This window comes from Cavia porcellus, unplaced genomic scaffold, assembly GCF_034190915.1.
Source record: "Cavia porcellus strain 051 isolate PalLab524CR breed Dunkin Hartley unplaced genomic scaffold, mCavPor4.1 scaffold_1, whole genome shotgun sequence".
Lineage (NCBI taxonomy): Eukaryota > Metazoa > Chordata > Mammalia > Rodentia > Caviidae > Cavia > Cavia porcellus.
Genome location: NW_026947484.1, coordinates 21,665,442 through 21,689,208, shown reverse-complemented (window position 1 = coordinate 21,689,208; position 23,767 = coordinate 21,665,442). Strand labels below are relative to the sequence as shown.

The window sequence follows — 23,767 nt, the reverse complement described above, 5'->3', positions numbered from 1 at the left end:
ATGACTTGTCTATTACTAAATTGATGAGGGCAGCCTGAATTTTTTTTCTCTTTAAATTTAGGAGTCCATATAGTTTATTGTAGCATTTCCCAGTGCAAATTTTGTAGAATTTCCCTCACCATGACATTCTGTACAAGAGGTTCCTATGAGTAAATGTGTTTGGGAAGCTCTATACCATACATCCCCCACTCCCACCCAGTACTTCTTTTGCAGTCACAGTTTTTTATTAGCTTGTTAAAGGTTTTTCCAAACTTTTGCATGAGACAGCCAGGCTAGATCATATTTCACAGTTGTTTTATCACAGAATGATTTTTTCATGTAGCACTTTTTAACCCATATAGCTGTTAAGAGCCTTGGAATCAATGCCATGGTAGTCTTGGATAAACTCATTTCTTACCTTAGGGGCTCATTTCCTTAACTATAAAATAAGGTATAAATATCTGCCTTTGAGCCAAATGTGGTGATGCATCCCTATAATCTCACCAAATTTGAAAGCTAAGACAGGAGGATCACAAATTTGAGCTCAGCCTGAGCAATATAGTAACTTAGTGATATCCTATCTCAAAATATAAAGTATCAAAATAGAAAAAGCTGGAAATGTAGCTTAGTGAAAAGGCCCTGTGTTCAATCATCAGTACTATAAAAAATATAGTTAAATGAAATGAGTATCTCCCTTTGAGGAAAATAACACTTCTCACAGCATCTGCCAAGCAGTAGGCATGAATTATCAGTAACTCTCCATTCACTGTGATTGGCTGATATGCCCAGCATAGATTAACGACTATTCCTTTAAGATAACCATGATTTTTAAAATAATGTATCCAATTAGGTCATTATCACAAAAGTACAAATGAAATTTAACCTTTTGAAAGACTTTATCTTACTTGAGGTTGTCAAATACCGAAATGAAGTGGTATTACAGTATTGATTAATCAGTATTATGTGAAGTGAGTTTGATACAGCTCTTAATCTTGTATTAATCTTAGATAATTAAAGGAGTCTGTGAATTAAAAACCCACTTGTTTCAATGGATAGGTCTTTGCATTTAAACACTCTACTTATAGATGTAAAAACTTGTATCATGACTGTTTAAATTTTTATTTATAAAAGGTTTAGTGCAAGTTGCAGTATTAAGCAAAATCTCCTTTGAAGTATCATATTAACATGCAGACAGATTACCAATAATGGCAGCAGGAGTGAGTGCTTTCATCACAGGCCAGAGAACAGTGTCTGAGTCTAGGAACTGAGTGGCTTTGGGGCTGCAAGGAGACTGAATTGTCAAGGAACCAGGATTCTACTGTAACTAGATCCTATTATCGTGTTCTCTAATCGTAGAGGTACTGAGTAATGAATGGTCACAATGGAAGGACACAAAGGAATGAAAAACCATCTTGGGTAAATTCCAAATTAGTATGCAATGAAATTAATTTGAATGTTAGTAGACAAAATTAAACTAGACATAAATGTACCTTTTGTCCTATTCATGAAGTTGTTTGGCTAATAAAATTAATACCATAAATAAAAATGGAACAAAGCCCATTTTAATTCTATTCAGAACAAATTATTATGTTCATTTTGACCAACAATATGAGAATATTAATGTTCTGGCCTATTAACACATTTAATAATGATTATAGGATAGATGTAATCCAAACTATTAAGAAACTTTTATTTTTTTATTTTAAAAAGAAAAGCAGAGAAAAAGATAGCAATAATACAGAATTTCAACAAAACAGTAATAAATCAACACTAGTTAATATATTGCATATTATTTGGGAAGTAGTTGTTCAGGTTAAAAGATCTAGAAATAAAAATTGGCCAAACAGTGACAGCACAAACTGTTCTTTTTGATTAGCTAACAGAGATTAGTAGCATAGTTATCTATTGTCTTAGTTACTTTTTACATGTCACTGAGACAAAATACCTGATGACCAAAATTTGGAAAGGAAAGGTTTATTTCTTACAGTTTTTGGAGGTTTCAGTCCATACTCAGTTGGCTCCAGGGAAGGGTGGCATGGCAGGGCTGCAGTTCATGGTGGCTGCAAATAGCAAGGCAGAAACCAGCAAGAGAGCAAGACACGCCTTCTTCCTGCCATTACATCCCATCCTGGCCCCACTCCTATGTGGGTTTAGCATTAACACCATCAATCCAAACACTAGACAATGAACCAGTCACAAATGCACAATGCAAACGCATGAGGCCTGGGGCCACCAACATAAATCATGGCATCTATCTTGCATACATATACAAACATACAGTTATATGTGTATACGTACAAGGAAATTTCTCTTTTAAAAGAGAGTTCTTTAGATGAGCATGCTTGCTTAACCCTGAGTATAGATAGGCATATATTTATCAATCACTTTTTTTTTTTTTGAGACAGAGTCTTGCTTTGTAATTGAGCTCAGTATGTAGCCCAGGTTGGACTTGAACTCCCTGCAATCCTCTACCTCAGCCTTCCAAGTGCTGGGACTATAGGCATACACCACCACGCCTGACCTTCAATCACTTATTTTTAAAGTGATTATCTTCTTGCCTTATTTTCCAAACAGTTAAGTATTTTGCATTTCAAATATCTACATATGCATCTTTATTATGTAGGAAGTATTGGCTGAAAATACTGTTTAAAATGCCTCTTTACTAGCTGTAGAATTAAAATTTTTAAATATCAAGGTACAGTCTGGAGTGTAAGATAATTAAATAAAAAAAATATACTAGTATTTAAACTGTTTGGTGCATAATGTTTGCTCCAGAAAATCTTTCTTCCTCTTCTTTCTCTTCTATTGTCACTTTTCAGTGTATTTGACTCTCACTCATTTTCCTATACATTTAAATTTCTTTTAGTTGTGCTTTTTAACAGTGACTGAGTACAAATGCCATGGCTTTATTTCAGGTCTTTCTCTGGAAAAAGTCTTCTAAATCACTTAACATAAAAGACATCAGCATATGTATTTTTATAAACATACATCGAGTGGATCTCATGTAAAGAGTGACACTGAAGCAAGACCAGTCTCTGCTGTGCTCTCTAGAAACTATCATTCAGAAGGCAGTTAATTGACTTTATTTGCTACAGTTGACAGCTTTTCAGGCTGCTTGAATAAATTTGGGTATTAATATGCTATCTGTCTATTTAGAGAGAATTACTGATCTGTCTGCCTCAGGAGACTGCTTTTTTTCCAGATTTAACTCCACATGATATAATGGGCCCCAACTTTTGAGTAAGGCATCCTGTTTACAAAGTAAGCCTTGATTTAGTGGACATGTGTGTAATTCCTTCTATAAGGAACACACTAAGCTACAGAAAGATATCTAAGTATCTTTTGTGGGCTTCAAAATGCTTAGACCTGTGGTAGAAGAAAAGAGAAGGAAAAATCCAATAGAACTGGATGGTATTGTGCCACTTTTCCAGAATTCCCTAAAGGGAAGATGAGACTTTAAGTGGAACAGCCTTCCACTGAGAGCCTGAGGCACTTGGTACACTTCTGCATCTTCGCCCCATGGTGGGCATGTGAGGTGGATAACAGGACCCACGTCTTACAGGTAAGAAAATTGAAGGTTAGATAAATTAAACTCTCTCAAAGTCATTCTGCTAATTGTCTGGCATACATGTTGTGAATAGTTTTGAATGCTGAATGAATTCTTCAGGGAGTAGTTTCCAGCAAACATTAAAACCCTCAAAACGGTTTATGCTCTTTCAACCAGCAACTTAATTTCTAGCAATGATCAGACATGCATATGAAAGAATTAATCTTCTCTGTGCATGCATGTAAGGCAGTAGGACATTAAGGAGAGAACTGTGTAGAAAGTAAACTTCAGTTTGCTTGGACTAAAAAGAAAGGAAGAATCTAGATTGCCAGATTTCTGTCTGGGCAAATGTTGAGGTTATTCACTGACACCTAAAGAAGAAGTGAATATAGTGATGCCTCAAGAACTTAATTCATTCCACAGTTCTGGGGAAGATGGCCACATTCATGTTCACTCAGGGCAGACAGCCACAGCTGTGTTCGTCATCTGACACAGAGTTCACAAATGGAGGCAAAATTTGTCAAATATTCTATTTGTAAATCAAATTGTTTGCAAATAGAATCATTTGTGAATGGAAGTATTATTGTATACAGGCAAAGGTGCTAGGTTCAGTTTTTTAAAATAATTTTTATTTTAAAGAGATTACAACCAAGCAAAATAAAGCAGAATAAGGCCAACCAAAACAAAACAGTGTAAGTGATGCAAGATTTCAAAACAAGATAATAGGAAATCAACAATGGCTACCATAATGCCTCTTATTGTCTTCAAAATAACTGCCCATACCATCAGAATAGCAGAATCAAAACAAAATAGAATAGAATAGAACCAATAAAAACAAAACAATGAATGCAATACAGGATTTCAAAGCAAAATAACAGTAGATCCAAAATGGCTGCCATAATATATCTTGTTATCTTTGAAATAGCTGCCCATCCAATCAGATACAATAAAATCAAACATGACAAAATAGAATAAAACCCAACTAAAAAAAAAACAATGAAAACAACACAGGACTTTAAAACAAGATAATAGAGAATTATCAATGGCCACTACCTTCAGAAGGAGATCCCCGATGGGATAAGTTTTAAACATACTGAATTTGAGATAACCTTGGGTCATAGCTTGAGTTGTCTCCTAAGAGATCTCCTTTGGGTCTGAGCTTAGCAACACAACCTCCAGGGATAGAAAGATTTGTCACTGCAGCCATGACCTGGGCCAGCTTGCCCCAAGGAGAGTGTGAGGAGGACAGAAATCTGGAATTATAAGCAAGAGACCCCAGAGACAAGTAAATAAATAGAAGATCAAAATCAAAAGAGAAGAAAAGTTACAGATTTAGGGAAGGGTCATCAAAGGGTCATTTCAATAGAAAAAAAATGAAATCTTTTCAAATTCAATCTGTATGTGAAAATGACCTTCCTGCAATTTCTTGGGAACTGCAAATACTGTACACAATTGTTTTTTGTTTGTTTGTTTTTATTTTTCTGTGGGAGGTTTGCAAGAGCCAATCCAAGATCATTATTTAGTTCTTTTTGCTGCTGATTGGTTTCTTCTTTCCTATTACTCATCTCCGGCAGATATAACAGCATTCCCACATCATAACAGATTGCTGTATGGCATGTAGCTATCTCAAGTGTTCTCGTTTTGTTCTTCTTAAAATCCTGAGATCTCTAAGATGCCACCAAAATACCCTGAACTTTCTAAGGCTTCTGGCAATGAACCTAAGTGCCAGATGGTTAAGACACTCCAGGAAGTTGAGATAGTATATAGTATTTTTATTAAATTAAATGGTTACAGTACTGTGGAATATATAGCATATTTAAGATTTAAACTATAAAAACAGGCTTCTATAAAGGGATTTTTCTGACCATATATGAAATTCACAATTTTTCACAATTCACTGGTGCTCTAGGAACATAATATCTACGAATTTCAGGGGTCCACTGTATTCATTCTCATTCCTATTCTCTCGCTCCCCTTTTTTCTCCTTCCTTATTAGTAGAGTAGGAATTGAACCCAAGTCTCTCTAAGCAAGGACTGTACCACTGAGCTATACCCCATTTTATTTTGAGTCAGGATCTTACTGACTTGCCCAATCTTGAAATCCTCCTGGCTTGATCTTCCAAGTACATAATGAGATTATAGATGTGTGCCCCATACATCACTGATTCTCTTTTTTATAATAACTATAGGTTAAATGGCATCATATAAAATGTGATATCATTATAGTTTTTATCTAGATGTTCCCTGTAAAGCTTCACACAATCATAGGTGGAGCTTTTGGAATTACAATAATAGACTGAATTATGAGAGCTCAATGTTGGCTTGCTATGAGAAGGTGGGGTCTGGTCAGAAGAGCTGAGTCTTTGGGGCATGCCCTGTAAGGTTTTGCCTCCCTGGCTCCTCCCTTGATCTCTTTCTCTCTGCTTCTGCCTGCTACCATCCCCTTAGCAGCTCTTCTCTACCATGTTATGCTGCCTTGAACCCAAGCAAATATGGATTGAAATGTGAGCCAAAATAAACATCTCCTTTAAGATGCAGGTATTGGATATTTTGTCCCAGGGATGAGACAGGTGACTAAGACAAATTTCAACCTGACATCATATATAAGGTTAACATTAAGAAAATTATGACAAGGAAAGCAGCATGGCTTGTACATGGACTTAACAGGTTCATTGCAGAGGCACAGATGTTATAACCTCTAGGAGGTAATATGGGTCAAGTTCAATAGGGAAAGATAGGTCTTAATTGTATACGCTGAAAATTCAATGGCACTTAATTCTAAAATCCCTTTATCTCTAGCCATTCAATTGCTGATTTCCTGCCCCATTTTTCCTAGTCTTCTCATGGCTAAACTGTGGTTATACAGAGAGAATCTAAAAAGGAAACATTTTCCTTTTGCCTGTTTCCTATTGCCCTATACCTTCTAGTGTCTTACCAATCTTCTCATTACAGCCCATTGGTCTCTTCCTTCTTCAGGTTACTTCATTTGTACCATGACATGGGCAATGACTCTTAATTTACTGAAAGGAATACTTTGAGGACAGAAACAGTCAGATATTACCTTGGGGAATAAACTGTCAGTATACTAGTGCCTACAATTGTGTCATAGTGGAGGCTTTGTGAGACCAATACCATACCTCCAAAGAAGAAGGTACAGAATAAGCAAAAGACAGTGGAAAACCAGGTTTAAATGTGTAATGATTGAGAAGTTTATAAGTCTAAAAGTATCTCAGCAGTTCTACATCCTGAGATGTAGAGGACATGCCCTTACTTCCCTTGAATGTTGTTCGTTGTATCAACTTGAAAAGTCTAGAAGTTTAATTCAGTGATGCAGCAGAGGGCCAGGATCTTCACTTTGTAAGCATCCTGAGCCTGTGCAAGAGGCACGGAGACAGTGTGAGTGCTACAGTCACCCACATGTGGGTAGCCTCCATGCAATATAAGGGAGAAACAGGCTTGTTCTGTTTCTGTCCCTTTTTGCTATCATTGCTTTTCTGTCTTCTGCTGCCTTGAACAGTTGCCCCTGTACTATGGATTCAGCTAATTACAGATTGAAACATCCACTAACTTTACACTAAACAAACCTTTTCCTTCTTTAATTTTGGGTGTCAGGTATTTTGTTACAACCACAAGAGAAAAGTAACCAAGACAAAGTACCAGCCATGTCACTTCCCTGGTGATATGATCTTGTGTAAGCATCTTCATCTCTCTTATCTTAGTATAATTTTCGGGCAATCAAATGAGGTAATATTAGAATGCTTTATGATAGGCACTCAGAAAACTGTGGAGTTTCCAGCAAGCAGGTGGGTACACACTATCCCCAGAGCCCAGCCTATTTGGGACTCTCACACCATCTGGGTGCAGAGGAAGGTCTGGGGGGATCTGGGGCGCCTGCATCTGCCTCCCCGTGTGTCTGGAGGACCGTGGATATCTCAGCAAGCAGGAGAGCATCACCAGTTCTGGAGGCCCCGTGGCCTGCGGTAAGTGCCCAATGCACTCTGCCCCAAGCCCAGACCGTTCAAGACCCTCCAGGCTACTGGGTGCAGTGAAGTGGCTAAGTGGGTCTGAGGCATCTACATTCGCCTCCCCACTCCGGCTGCGCTTGGAGAACTGTGGAGTTTCCAGCAAGCAGGCAGGCGCACAGGGTCCCTGGAGCCCAGCTTATCTGGAACTACAGAGTTCTAAACAGGCAGAAGAGGGCCACTGGTTCTAGAGGCCCAGCGGCCTGCAAGAACTGGGTGCCAGAGTCCCAGGAGCTGCGAACATAGAAGTGGATTTCCAACAGACCCTGAGGAAGCTTTCAAATAACACTTGAAACACAGAAATATAGGAAAATGAAAACGAAAGACCAAATTACAACCTCAAACCTCCAGCCCATCTCAAGAAACCCTAGGATCGATGTATATAGAAGAAAATATATGCCATACACCTCAAATATCGGACATAATAGCTACTGAAATAAGCAACTCCAGGAAGCTTTAAAGGAATTAAAACTTGAAATAATCTCGCAGGTAAAAGAAGAAATGATAAAATAAATGAAAGAGATTCTAAATATATCTAAAGAAAACACAGTTAGAAAATTGGAGGAACTAACAAAAAGAATCCCTAGATGAGCAATATAAGAAACAAACAGAATACATAAAGCAGATGCACAGAGATATACATGAAATAAAAAACTCCACTGAAAGCTGTAAAAACCGCCTCAATGAAAGTGAAGATAGAATTTCAGACCTTGAAGACAGGATTGCAGCTAGTGAACAGGAAAGGAAAGATCTTTTAAAAATAACAAGGAATCAGGAAATAACAATTCAACAACTGCAAGATGATGCAAAGAAAAATAACATAGGATTGATAGGGATTAATGAAAAAGAAGGAGACAACATAAAGAATGTCAGGAGGATATTTAGAGAAGCTGAAAATTTCCCAAGTATTAGATCAGCAACTGACATCAGGTTCAGTGAATCCTACAGAAATCCAAATAGTCATAACCAAAATAAAACTACACCTAGGCATATAATAATCACCATCCCAGAAATCCAACACAAGAATAGATTATTAAAAGCTGTCAGAAAAGACAGGTGACTTATAAAGGAAAACCTATTAGAATCACAGCAGACTTCTCAGCACAAACAATAAAGTCAAGAAGAGCATGGAGTGAAGTATTCCAGATTCTAAAGTAAAATGATTTCCAACCTAGACTGATGTATGCAAAACTGTCATTCAAAATCAATGGTGAAATACGATACTTCCATGAAAAAGAACAGCTGAAGAACTTCATCAACCAAGCCAACCCTGCAAAAAATATTGAGAGACAGTTTAGATGCACAAAGGAAAAAAACCACTAAGGAAAGCAGATAATTAAACAGAACAGAAAGATAAAGATGCAACAGCAGGGAGATAACATGTCAAAAATAAACCAGCATATAACAGTTATAACCATTAATGTAAACGGTCTCAATGCACCAATCAAAAGAAACAGACTAGCAGAAACAAAATCAAGAAACAAAATCCAACCATATGCTGTTTACAGGAAACCCATCTAACCCAGAAAGATACTCACAGACTGAAAGTCAAAGGATGGAAAACAATACTTCATGCAACAGGAATCAAAAAAAAAAAAAAAAAAAAAAGCAGGAATAGCCATTCTGTTTGCAGACAACGTGAACTTTAAACCAACAATGATCATAAAGGACAAAGAAGGTCACTACATACTGGTTAGGGGGAAACTCCAAGAGGAAGAGATAACTATCTTAAATATATATGCACCAAACTCCAGAGCACCAACTTATATAAAACAACTATTAACAGAAATGAAAACTCAAATTATCTGTAACTCAATTGTAACAGGAGAACTTAACACGCCATTGACACCAAGGGACAGATCAACCAGACAGAAAGTGAGCAGAGAAATAACAGAACTGAATCACACCTGTGAACAAATGGACTTGATACAGAATGTTCCACCCAACAACATCAGAATACACATTCTTCTCAGCAGTACATGAGTCATTCTCTAAAATAGGCCATATATTAGCTCACAGAACATATTTAAACAAATGCAAAAGAGTTGAAATCATCCCTTGCATGTTATCGGATCATAGCACTTTGAAATTAGAAATTAACAATAAAAGATACTGCAAAAATCCCACAAACACATGGAAACAGAATAACATACTCTTGAGTAATCAGTGGGTCACAGAAGAAATTAAAGAAGAAATTAAACAATACCTACAAGAAAATGAAAATGCAGATACAACTTACCGGAATCTGTGGGATGCAATGAAAGCAGTCCTCAGAGGAAAATTTATTGCACTGAGTTCCCACATCAGGAAAACAGAACAAATACAAATAAATAACCTGATGCTACACTTCAAACAGCTAGAAAAAGAGGAGCAAGCCAAGCCCAAAACCAAAATAAGAGAGGAAATTATGAAAATCAGAACAGAAATCAATGCAATAGAGACTAAGAAGACAATTCAAGAATCAACGAATCAAAGAGTTGGTTCTTTGAAGAATAAATAAAATCGATAAGCCCCTAGCCAACCTTATTAAGAAAAAGGGAAGGAAAAGCTCAAATTCATGCAATAAGAAATGAAAAAGTTGAAATCACTACAGACTCTACAGAAATACAAAAGATCATCAACACCTATTTCGAAAACCTCTACTCTCAAAGATTTGATAACACAGAAGAAATAGACAGATTCCTAGAAACATATGAAGTACCAAAGCTAGATCCAGAGGATATAAAACTGCTGAATAACCCAATCGCTGTTAATGAAATTGAAAATGTAATTAAGTCCTTACCTACAAAGAAGAGCCCAGGCCCAGATGGATTCACTGAAGAATTCTACAAGAAATACAATGAAGACCTAATGCTGACACTCCTCAAACTATTCAATGAAATTGAAAGGGAAGCAATCCTTCCTAAGTCATTCCTGGAAGCAAATATTACTCTAGTACCAAAACCTGAGAAAGACCCAACTAAAAAAGAGAACTATAGAGCGATCTCCCTAATGAACACAGATGCAAAAATCCTCAATAAAATATTGGCAAATAGGATGCAGCAAATCATCAAGAAGATTATACACCATGACCAAGTGGGATTCATCCCAGGAATGCAGGGATATTTTAACATATGTAAATCAATAAATGTAATCCACCATATCAATAAAGCCAAAAGTAAGAATCACAGGATCATTTCTATAGATGCAGAAAAAGCTTTCAATAAGGTCCAATATTCATTCATGATAAGAACTTTACAGAAAATTGGTGTAGATGGTCTTTACCTCAATATAATAAAGGCCATTTATGACAAACCAACAGCCAGCATCATACTAAATGGCCAAAAATTGAAAGCCTTTACTTTAAAATCAGGCACAAGACAAGGATGTCCTTTATCACCACTCCTATTTAATATAGTACTGGAAGTATTAGCTAGAGCAATTAGACAAGAGAGAGAATAAAAGGGGTAAAGATAGGAAAAGAAGTTAAATTATCATTGTTTGCAGATGACATGGTATTCTATATAGAAGACACCCTAAACTCCATTGAAAGACTCTTAGATATAATAAATAAATTCAGTAATGTAGCTGAATACAAAATCAATACTCAGAAATCAATAGCATTCCTATACACTAATAACAAAGTCACAGAGAGGGAAATAAGAGAAACCACACTCTTCACACTAGCAAGCAAAAAAAATGCAATATTTAGGAATTACTCTTACAAAGGAAGTGAAAGACCTATACAGGGAAAATTATAATACACTGAAAAAAGAAATTGAAGATGATCTCAGAAAATGGAAAGACATCCCTTGCTCATGGATAGGAAGAACAAACATTGAGAAAATGGCCATTCTCCCAAAACTGTTGTACAGATTCAATGCAATCCCAATAAAAATACCATCAACATACCTCATAGATCTAGAGAAATTACTCCTAAAATTCATCTGGAACCAGAAGAGACCTAGAATAGCAAAGGCAATTCTAAGCAGCAAAGGCAAGGCAGGAGGCATCACAATCCCTGACTTGAAGTTATAGTAGTAGTAAAATCAACATGGTATTGAAATCAAAACAGAGCCGAAGATCAATGGAATAGATTAGAAGGTACAACCACAACTACAAATACACTCAACCACCTTATCTTTGATAAAGGAGCCAAGCAGGTTCACTGCAAGAACGACAGTCTCTTTAATAAAGTGCTGGAAAAACTGGCTCTCCATTTGCCGAAAACTAAAGCTAGACCCATGCCTATCACCATGTACTAAATTAAAATCTAAGTAGATCAAAGATCTGAATATTAAAACAGAAACACTAAATCTATTGGAAGACAAATTTGGTAGAAATCTTGAAGACATAGGGGTAGGTAGAGAATTCATGAACAGGACTCAAACTGCACGGGAAATACTTCCCAGAATCAGTAACTGGGACGACCTCTTATTAAAAAGTTTCTGCATGTCAAAAGAAATCTCCAGCATAGTGAAAAGAAAACCCACAAACTGAGAAAAGATTTTAGTTAAGTCCCTCTCAGAGAAGAGACTTTTGTCTCAAACATATAAAGAATTAAAAAAAACTCAGAGCCCCAAAATTCAAAGATCCAATCCAAAAATGGGCAACTGAGATGAATACGCACTTCTCAGATGAAGAAATACAAATGGCAAATAAATACATGAAAAAATGTTCATCATCATTGGTCATTAGAGAAATGCAAGTTAAAACCACACTGAGATTGCATCTCACTCCTGAAAGAATGGCCAGGATCAAGAAAACCAACAACAACAAACGCTGGAGAGCCTGTCTTACACTGTTGGTGGAAGTGTAGACTGGTACAACCTTTATGGAGGTCAGTCTGGAGATTTCTCAAAAGCTGGGATTGGAAGTCCCATTTGTTCCAGCTATTCCACTTGTAAGCATATTCCCAGAAGAACTGAAAGCATCATACCACAGTGATATATGTACACCTATGTTTATAGCAGCACAATCGCCAGATCTTGGAAACAACCCAAGTGTCCATCAACTGACGAATGGATAAAAAAGTTGTGATATTTGTATACACTGGAGTATTACTCAGCTATAAAGAAGGATCACATTGAGATATTTATCAATAAATGGGCACAGCTTGAGACCATACTCATAAGTGAAATAAATCAATCTCACATGTGTGAATACTGAATAGTTTCCCTAATGTAAGTAATGATTCAAATATATAAAAGTATGTGGTAATCATGATTCCCCATTATGTGGCCTTGAAACCTTATAAAGTTTTCACTTATTAATTGGAATGGCTTTATTCTGGGCTGCTTGATATTATTGCCTGTGATGAAATGAACAGCTATTTTGAAGAAAATAAGTCATCATAATATCTAGTGCTGATTTACTATCATCTTGTTTTGAAGTGCCACCAAACTATGGCTCTTCTGTCTTCATTGGTTTTATCATGATGTATCTTGCTGGATTATATGTGATAGTATAAACAAAAATTGTTATATGCAAAGAGATAATATAGAAACCATTGTTCGTTTTCTGTTAACTGGTTCTAAATACCCTACAATGCTTTCATCCATTTGAATGGTTTTACACTGAGTCGATATATTTGAAGGTATAGTATATGAAGTTATACTCAAATATTTGAAGGAAAAAGACACTATGGTAGCTACTATTAAGTTGGGCTATTTGGTGGTGAAGCACTAGGTTGCTGAAACTGTCATGCTTTGACCTGTATTGTTATGTTGTTATGTCCTCTTTTATCTCAATCTCTCCCTTCTTCATTAAAAAAAAATATTTAGTTAAAAAAAGAATGCTTTATGATTACAAATGCTATATAAATGTTAGCCAGTGATACCAGGCTAAAATCATAGTCATAAGTATGTTGTGAAACAAAAGGAACCAGGAGTTCTAAATCTGTTCTGAAGTTCCAGACCCACCATTTCCTGCCCTCATGTTTTACTAGATTTCCCTGGTGCTCAGTTTCCTATGCTTGTTATTCATGTGCATTGAATTATTTTTATCTTGGTTCATAGGATACTTGCTACAACTGGTATCACTAAGTCAACTGCATTCTCTCTCCTTTCATATATGGTTAAAGCCCTTGAAATCTACTCCATAAGAAGAAAACTGGAAAATAATTTACTAAATGCTTTCTCTGGACCAGGTACTCTCTATGCCTGAGATCCTTTTCCACAAACCACAGACTGTTCCCACAGAGAAGAAATTAGAAAGCCTTTGCAGTTGAGGCCAGTGGGAATTATGTTTCTATTAAAAACTATCTGTGGCTAGATGTATCCATCGTATGTACAAAGTTAAATGGTACAATAAACTTACAGAAATACATTAAGCTATTGCATACAATGTCATTAAATATCTTCCACTCATTGTTCACAAATACAGCTATAAATTTCCTTTGGTTGCCATTTTGCAAGCTGCTAGTTCTCAGTGGGCTATGTACCCTACACGTTTTTCACCACTAAGTTTTTACACCCAAAACTTAGGAAATAGGATGTTAGAAATGCATGGCCCTTGGAAACATGATGGTTTTCAGATTCCTCATATCATCACTCCTGAACTTAGGAATGCCAAATTACTTCTAGGACCAGTTTCTGTAGTGGTTTTCTGCTTGCTAATTATATGCAAATCTCATACACTAGGGATCAGAGGCAAAGAGAACCAACAGTCTGAGCTATGGGACAGGATTCAAAGAAGGGAGCTAACACAACTGTTTTGAACTTTGAATCTGATTCATAGCTCTTACAAGCCATACACCCATACATGTACTGGGTGAAGTGATAAAATGAAAAGGAAAAACTGAGAGGAACATAGAGTATTATATCAGGGAAAATGCAACGGGCCTAGTTTTCCTGGGATTTTTCACCTATATTGCAAGTCAAGAGGAAATGCACATTAGATCCAGATGTTTCTCATTGAACTTGCCTAATTTTATCAACTTGACATGGTTCTCATTTACCTTTGAAAGCCAAGTCATCAATCCATATGGGATCCATCTTTTTTGAGCCAGGATAGATAGGCATGCAAAAACCATCCAGGCTTTGCCCAGGTCCTGGATTCTATCTGTGTGGATTCTTCCTACAAGTGAGTTAGTTAGAACCACAAGAAATGTTGACTTTTCTCCTCAAACCTGAGGCCTTATCATAGTGTAGAATCTGCTTACTGTAGCTGAGCCAGCTTCTAATGCCCTCCCTCTCCTTCCAGGAAACAGCATCCTCCATTCAGCTGCTGACAGTGTGACCAGTGCTGTACAAAAGGCAAGCCAGGCCTTGAATGAGCGTGGAGAGCGGTTAGGCCGAGCAGAAGAGAAAACAGAAGACATGAAGAACAGTGCCCAGCAGTTTGCAGAAACTGCACATAAGGTGGGCCAAAGTGAAGACAGGGGCATCAGCCCTGAGTTTTTAGAAATTGGAGTATCCAAAACTTTTTAAGTACTCAAGTTATGAAAAATATCTTCTTGTAGTATCTGGCTCTTTGATTGTCTCCTTTCTGATGTGCTTCACTCTGTCTCTCATTTTGACCTGGAAGCCTTAGGAAATGTAGACCATCTTTAATTCCTGCCCGGAAGTTCAGGACTCAAGTTTCAGGGTACAAGACAAGAGAAAAATTAGCTCAGGTTTCAGATAATATCCCCACTTTTGGCTGAAGTTTAGAAGAATTCATGGCAGACTTGGGCTTCTTGACTTACTTTGCCATCCTATCTCTATCCTACCCTGCATCTGACATCCTGTGTTTCTATCTCTTCACCAGCACAAAACAAGCTCTGGTCTCCATGCTGGTTTCCCCTCAACAGGAGCTAGGTATTATTTATTTCAGGACCTCAGCTTTGAGCTTGAGCCTAAGCCTGAGCAGACTGACACAGTCCTGCCAGCAAGAGTCTCACTGCCTCTCTGTCCAAAGAATGGTGTTTTCCGCATGACTGGACCCACACCCTGCACACTCAACACTCTCACTAACAGCTATGCCTTTTAGAAGGGAAAGGTGGAGTTTTTACTAGCAGCCACTATCTGAGGCAGTCACAAACCAAAAGAAAGAGAGGCCCTGTTGTTGGTCAGGTGATAAACAGGATTTATTACTGTCCTTTTGTGTCAGATCAAAGGGCAATGCTTTTCTGACTAGTGACTCAAATTACAGTTCCCAGAAGCAACTTCTGCTGATGACCTATTAACCTGTCAGACTCATGATCTGGACTTTCAGATGACCTTTTCAGGTGACCTTTGGGGCAAAATGTATACATGTATTTTGCTTCTACAAAAAGCCCCACTTCTGCTGAAAAAACAAGAATGCAAAACTAACCAAGCAACAAGAAAAATATTCCAAACTGAGCCATGGTGGCATCTCCCAGGGCTCACACTCAGGCCCAAATGGGGACCTGGATCCCAGCAAATGCTTCCTGCCTTTACTCCCTACATCTGTTTTGCACAGATAGTCTGTGTTTATCACTGGATCTCCATCTTACTTCATTGCTATCTGTGGGGCCCATCTGGAATTCCTTTGAGAAACCTGGGAAGATCAATCTGAAAATGCTGGAAGCCCTTCTAGAGCCCCTGGGTCTGAGATTGCTACTGTTGTTGTAGAGAGGGTGAACTCAAATTGAAGGTTTCTGTAGTCCTCTATCCCTTCTCCACCTTTGTCTATGGAGGAATGTTGAACTGGAAAAGCCAGAACCCTAGCCCACCTTCATTTATAACAAAAGCAACTCAGATGATTTAAGAGGAAGGCAGGCAATGGAAATCTAGAAAACATTTTAAAATGTTGAGTTGTGGAAGAGAAAGCAAAAGGGAAGAACTTCATAACTGTCTTCAAGTCTGGCAATGGTGATAATGCAAGCAATTATGTTTCAAGCCTTCCCACCCAGAATAGAACAGACTGATAAAATTCTGCAAAAATGGGAGTTTAGGTTAATGATTAAACCATCAGCCAGGTTACATGGAAAGACTGTGAAGTCATTCTTCCTAAGGTGGTGCAGACAATACCTGGATGTCATTCATGTAGGCGTCGCTCTCAGAGGAGGTTGTACAAACACCCAAATGGATAATCTAACCAGATGGCCTGAATTCTTGGCCCTAGCAACCATTTCCCTGATATTATGACCAAGTTTGCTAGGTGATTGTGAAGCAATATGGCACAGTAGTTAAAATCATGTTTCAATACAGCTTTGAAGCTTTTAGCACAGTATGCAATATACATAAATTTGAATTATGATTATTTGTAGTTATTTCCATAAAAATAGTTTCTGCTGAACCTGCCCTGTTCAGTAACAGAATGGACTCTATAAAGGGGCTACAGAATTGTTACGAGTAACTGAGGATTCTCACCATGGCCCCAGAGAAGGAATGGAAATGAAGATTTTATGCTTTTTAAACTCAAAAGGAAAGTGAGATAGGAGAGTCATCTAAGAGGTAAAACCACCTAAACAAAAAGCAGTCCTTGAAACAGGAACTGTCAGCATAGAAACTTAGGAGGTCATCAGACACAAAAGGATCCCTGGTTTTGACTAATGAAAGAATCCATACCTAGCAGCAATTTGCATTTGATTCAGTTTTCCGTCCTATAGGTGCTACCTGGAGGAGACTGCTGGAACTGGTTAGTGTGTGTGAGGGAGTATGAGACAGGGTCAGGGCCAGACTTGAAGTTTTCTAAAATTAGGATATGTGCTTCTGAATTGCCAGCATTGGTAGTGTTCCTATGGAGCAGAATGACCCCTTTAGATAAGGCATAACAATATTCCCAGAGACAAGGACTGCTGGTTTAGCCCCACTTATGTAGGCTTATCATGACGATGTCATCTTATTGGCAAAGCCCCAGCCAGGCCTGCTGGAAAGTAGAGAGCTCAGAGATAGAACCCAAGCCTTCCACCCTCTAGATGAGCATGGGTTTTTTTGACTCACAAAGAGTGGGCTGTGTTTACATGTGGGGGCACATAGCACCTGGTAGAGCCCTGAGCAGAAAACAGTAATTCCAGATGACAGTTGCTCTGAACTTCCAGGTAAATAAGGACACCTAGCCCCACTTGGAAAATATGGCACACTCTTCCAGATTATAAGAGCAAAGGATTTTTCTAACTTTTCCCAGGATCTCTGCAATATCTCAGGTACAAAATAAATTCATCATTTTTGTACAGCCCTGCCCTCAAGACACATGGGTACTTGTCCTCTACTGAACAGATGGAAAATGTTCCCATTCCTCCCTGCACAGCACTCCTCCCCCCAGCTCCCATTACCCTGGCTTAAGGAAGTGTAGTTCCTTCCTGAGCTGTGGGGTTGGCACAGTCCCAGCCATTAGGAAAGTGTATTTCTGCCACAGAGGCAGCCCCACTCACTTTCCCTGCCCCAAAGAGCACAGTGTTGCAGTGTGCAGGGCTTTGACAGCTTGCCACGAGTGGTGAGTCAGCGAGCAAGGGCACTGCCCACACCTCAGCATCCTCAGATGACATTTCTCACAGAAAAGAGCATTTATCTGCCCTGCTTTGCACAGACCCACATTTGTGGGGGAGGGAAGGGCAGCTGGCTGTCTCTTCTCAGTACTGGGAGCAACTTTAGAATCCAAGGTCTTAACAGTAAACTCGTAGCAGCAGGTATCCTGACCCTGCCTCCTCTAGTGCCTTTCTGCTGTGCCATGTTGTCTTCTAGGTCCTAAGCTCTTAATTACCAGGGAAATTTTAAAACCCAAAATAATGCCACATTCTGTAAATCTATCTTAGTCCATTTGGGCTACTGCAACAAAATGTCACCTGGAAAATTGATTGTTCGTGGTGCTTGAGGGTGGGAAATGCAAGAGGAAGGTGCTCTTAGAGGATTCTCTGGCTGATTAAGGCCTGTTTCCTGATCCCTGAATAGTGACTTCTTAGAGTATCCTCTCGTAGTAGAAAGGGCCAAGAGTCTCTCTCCACTCCTTATAAAAACACTAACCCCAGTCGTGAGAACCCTGCACTCATGACCTAATCACCTGCCTTAGGCTCTCACTTTCTCACACCACTCATTTTGGGTTAAGTTTAAACATATGAATTTTGGGAAAATATAAGCACTGAGACCATAACGATATCTCAAGTGTCAAACTACCCAGTTCAGTCATATTTCTGCATAATATGATTGGTCACAGCCTGATATGAGCAGTAGCACAGTCACTGCTGAAGATCAGTAGCATGTGTGAATTGACATAAGCCAGTAGTGAGTAGTGAGTTAACAGCTCAGTGAATACCAGGAGGCAGCACTGATCAAATATTTATGGTTAGTATTCATTATGCACAACACTTAACAGCTCTGTGTTGATTTGATGTCCTCCTTACTAAATAATATATAAAACTAGAGACAGGACAAGAATTGAAGGCCATACAGTGAGAAGGGCTCAGAGTGTAACTGAGAAACAGGGCAGATCTGAGTTAGAGCCCCAGCTTTTATTTCACTGGTCGTGTGTCCTAGACTATAAACTCTCACAGGCTGAGAGTTATTAGCCAACTCAGCACTGCTTAGTAAAAATCTACAATACTAAGCAAGGCAGCATGGGCATACTCAGAACTTCACATAGCTGGGACAGACAGTTAATTGACCACTAGTGTCAGCACTACAGGAGGCTGTGGGAAGATTCTCACTGATACCACTAGACAAGGTAGCAGGCACTGACTCAGTTGAGGTTTCCAACAGAGATTAACTTCACAACATGAGGGCTAAGGCCACAGGCCCCTGCTCTATCACGTGTAGAAACATTGCCACTGGTCTTCTTGGTGGAAGTTCTAGGGTTAGAACTTCTGTGTTGAAGATGTTAAGAGAAAGGGGGCATGTAGCTTGTCTTGGATTTTGCTAGAGAAATGAGATATTGGCATCTTTCAGGATGCTGTATAGAATCCCTGAGTAGAATCTGTGGGGGGATCCCCCTTACTAATTTTTAAGAAGCAGAGAATCTGGCCAAACTTTTTGGAAAGTTATTGCCTCCAGATAATCAACTCTTCTTTGCTCAGAGAAATTCTGAGCTACAGAACCCTAACTCTAGTAATTCCCAGTCCCAACTGAAGGGATTACTCTCCAATATCAGATTGTGGACATACAAAGAACTAATTCAGTCTGTGTTCTGCCTAGTATGGGCTTCTTAGAAAAAGATGTGAATATGAAAATCAGATTTCATAGGATTTATGTTCTGTGCCTGCATATAATTTCCTCAAATACATCATTATGACTTTCAAGGTGCTTGGGAAAGTATTGAAACATACAATGGTACTTGGTGTTTCCATTTATAAAGATCTAACATTTTAATGGACTACACATCTCAAATTCCAATGGAAAAAGTAGTAAATCAAGGTCTGTACTTGATTTACTGTTTCTTTGTTCAGCCCCAGTGAATAATACAATTCACTTGTCAAGAGTTTGGCCAAGGTTGAATGTCCACACTGGATATTGAGGAGATGGTTGCAGCTTGTCTCTCAACTAACTGTTGAGTTTTTAATCCTCCGTGAGGTGTCAGTAAATACACTGCAGAAGGACTGCTTTTCCAGAATAACTGGTAACCTGGGAACCCCAGCATTTCTAGGGCCAGTCACTCATTCTGCCTGTACATTGATTATCCAGTGGGTCCTTCAGCGTGAGAAGGAGACCACACAGCACTGTCTCTCACTGCACACAACAAAATTAAAGTAAGAAGCAACAATCTCAGTGTCCAGTGAGCTCTTTGGAAAGTGTTGCATTACCGTGTGTCACTGGGGACAATAACAATGACCTGCTGCAGAAAGTAGAATCCTGGTGCTGTTGCTCATGGAGGACATAGTGAGGGGGGAACAAAGAGGCCTCTTTGCTAATAAATTTTCACTTTTCTCATTCCTATTTCCTTAGCTTGCCATGAAACACAAATGTTGAAAAACTGCCTATTCTGGTGACCCTCGAGAGAAATGGAAGAGTTGTTCAGCAGTTTTTACAAGAATCCTGGACCTCCACTTGCTTTTTTCCCCCAATATGGACACTTAGGGGTTTTTTGTTTTATTTTGTTTTGTTTTTTATTTCCAGGTGTTAATGTAGATGAAAAGGTGTTGTGGTTATACATTTCCCTAATAATCTTGCTTTAAAAAAATGCAACAATAAGATCAGCTTTGTGTTAACTTTTTTACGTGTGTGGGGGTATATTTGAATGTTTTACTTTTCAAGAAGAAACATTTTGAAGTTTGGATATACAATTTGGGCCAAATGATAAACTGTGCTGGGTCTAAACTGGCAATATGTATTTCTTCCTCCCTGATATTAAGCAAAAAGAAATTTCAATGTGGTGACATCAGACATTATTATTCCCAGATAAAAATAAAAGTCAAATAGCAATTTTCTTCACTCACACTCCTAGAACTCTTAAGTTGAAAAGTAAAATTAGAATCTCTGTATCCTGTGATTTAAGTCTGTATTATGAAAAACACTTGGATTTATCACTGGAAATAGCAGACATAGATTTTACTTTTTGCACATTAATCTTTTGCATGAACTATTACCAGTGTTCAAAAAACAAATCACAATCACAAATAGAAATCTACTTTCTGAGCTACAACTTAACCACTACTGTTATTTCTTTCCAGGCTAATAATTTGGAATTATCATGTGAAGGATAAACAGGATAAAAGTTTGAGAGTTAAGACTCAAAGAAAAGCCTACTTTAAAACCTTGTGTCTCAAGGATGTTTGTCTTTTGTCATCCCAAATTACCATAACTGGCATTGGAATGAGCTTGGGATTTTATCAAAATGTTATTTGCCCAGATAAAGTATCTATGTAAAAGATAACGTGGAAAGACACTACCTTTAAACCTTTTTTCTTTTGTTTTTACAAAACATTTAGAAAGGGCCTTGAGGGAGAGCCATCAGTTTTTCAGTATCTGGCTTTTGATGATTTGAATTTTGTTCTTACCATCTATTAAATGCAATTCAACATGTTTGTTTCTTGACAAATTGTATAGGATGGCAATTGCAGCTTGCTTAACTGACCCATGAGTTTTGTCATAAAGCCTTTACATTGCTGCCGTACTGAATAGAGTTGATCATACACTTTTTGTTTGTTTGTTGCTCAAGGTGCTGCTGTATTTTCAGTCTGGAAGTTTTGTTTCCAAAAAGGTACAGGGATCAACATAACAAGCTGTGCTTGTTTCTCATGAAACAGGGAGGCAAAGCCGCCCATCTCAGGCGCACTGTTCGTCTCTCATGGCAGTGCATTGAGTTTTAAGCTTCGTGAGTCTGTGGGACCCGCCCCGTCCACTGAGCCAGGGAAGTTTATGTGTATTGTGGTCTCTTATATAGCAGAACAAGGTGACTTTTGGATTATTAATCCTGATTTAAATAGCTTAACTTCTCCTGATAAAGCATTCCTTGGGAGATAGAAATTTGTCTGTTGGAAAATAAAAGTCATAGGAAGTACATGTCAAAAGGGAAATGGATTTACAGAAGGCAAATTTCTTAATCCTCTTAGAGATGATCCAATTCAAGAAAAATCTATAAAATTTATGCAGTTGGCTATGAAAGTTTGTATAATATTTTCACTTTTCTTTTGGTCTCTTAAAAGTTTGAAGAAGTGTGGAACATGCCATTTAATGCGTGCTATTAGAAGCATTTATAATTTCCAAGAAAATTCCAAAATATCACTCTAACTAGGTTTTGATAGCAGATTTCAGTTCAGAAAACACACACATGCACACAGATGCAGCTACAGATATCTTCTCAAATTAAATTCTGATTCCTGAGATAGATAGGTGGTATAAATAATTTAAAGAGTAAATCTATAACCACCTGACAGTTGGCCAAGCTCAAGAATAAAATTGGTTGCCAACTACCTAACAACAGTGTTTGGGAAGTTTTTTCTAAAGTAGCAGAGGATAAAATCATAAGCATACTGTTAAGTCTGAGATTCTTCCTCCCTGGTAGAATTCTAATATGTACTTTTCATAAAGGTTAGTATTCCATATCTTACCCTCTTTCCTCACTCTGTCCTTTTAGACATGAATCTTATTGGAAATATCCTGAATTGCAAGAAAACACATCTGACTCATTGTTAGCTTCTTCTGTTAATTAGCTTCCAGTCAGTGATCCTGTCAGAATACTACTTCCCTCCAAACAGAGGCCATGACAGCAATTCCTATTTGTCTTCATCTTCTAGCCTCTTTTGAGGAACCCTGTGACAAGGTCTTTGCTATCCTTTTGTAGAAGGTGCTGCAATACAAATATTGATACAACCTAACCTAGAGAAAATTGCTAAAATGATTCAGATCATTTGGGACCAACACATTTGGTTGAGCCTGCTAGAGGATGTTAAATTTTTGTTTTATCTCTGCACTTCGCTATGAAATTTTTGTGAAAGTGTTCTTAAATTGTATTGCAATACAATAAAGAAAAGAATCTTTGTAGTGTTATCACCACTCCCTGGAACATAGGTATAGTATTCTTCACTAGTATTATTAGGCATCTGTGTACTGGAAGTAAGCAGTTATTCAGGATACTATTTCATTTTAAAGAATGTATCTGTAAAATGTAACAAGATCAGTAGTTAACATTTTTTAAGCTCTGCAAAAATTATGTGTTAGACTTAAAATTATAGTGAAATCTGTCTTAATACTATTGTGGCTAAGAGACATTGTGCATTTATGTAAAAGTATTTAAAGAATGCTGTAAATAAGGGATATTAAAGATAGGTTTCACTTGTAATTTTCAGAATTGTAAAACTGCTAATGTCTGTTGTAGTTATCAATTCTTCAGATCTTCTCTAAGATGTCAAACATAATCATTGTTTATTCAGAGACCCGTAACACCTGCTTTGTTGATTTACTACTACAGTAAACTTTAATTTTGTCATTAAATATTTTAATTTTGTGGTGAAAATTTATTTCTCTTAATTATTTGTGAAATCTATGAAATATTACCGAATGGGTTCATATCACTGCACCTTGTGTGCCTACAGATGTCAGAACTAGAATTATCATAATGGTGAAATTTCACTATGTAAATTCTAATGTAAAAACTTGAAATTCAAAAAAGAAAAACAACTTAAGAGCTAAGCTCCATTTAGACAATGGGCATCTATCTAGAAAAGTCAAGCGTTTTTTTTTTTTGTTTGTTTGTTTGTTTGTTTTGTTTTGTTTTGTTTTTCCCTTCTGATGGATTTGGCCATTAAGCCAATGAATAGTTAGCTTTATGCTATTAGTAAAGTGCTCATCTCAAGTATCTATGCAGTGTGTGTCCTGATTCAGCACACTAGGTTCATGCCCTGTGAAATTAAAAACAACACTTG

At 37.8% G+C, this 23,767-nt stretch overlaps 1 protein-coding gene across 2 annotated transcripts in view; it reads left to right on the top strand.

Annotated features, from left to right (window-relative positions):
• Positions 1-23,336, top strand: part of Stxbp6 (syntaxin binding protein 6) — a 294,011-nt gene extending 270,675 nt beyond the window's left edge. For both annotated transcript variants that reach the window (XM_003464759.5, XM_063246316.1), the window contains 2 exons: positions 14,731-14,888; positions 20,349-23,336. In XM_003464759.5, coding sequence (XP_003464807.1) covers positions 14,731-14,888; positions 20,349-20,372 — 182 coding nt within the window. In that variant the 3' untranslated portion in view covers positions 20,373-23,336. The remainder of the gene's footprint in view (positions 1-14,730; positions 14,889-20,348) is intronic.
• The last annotated feature ends 431 nt before the right edge of the window (positions 23,337-23,767 follow it).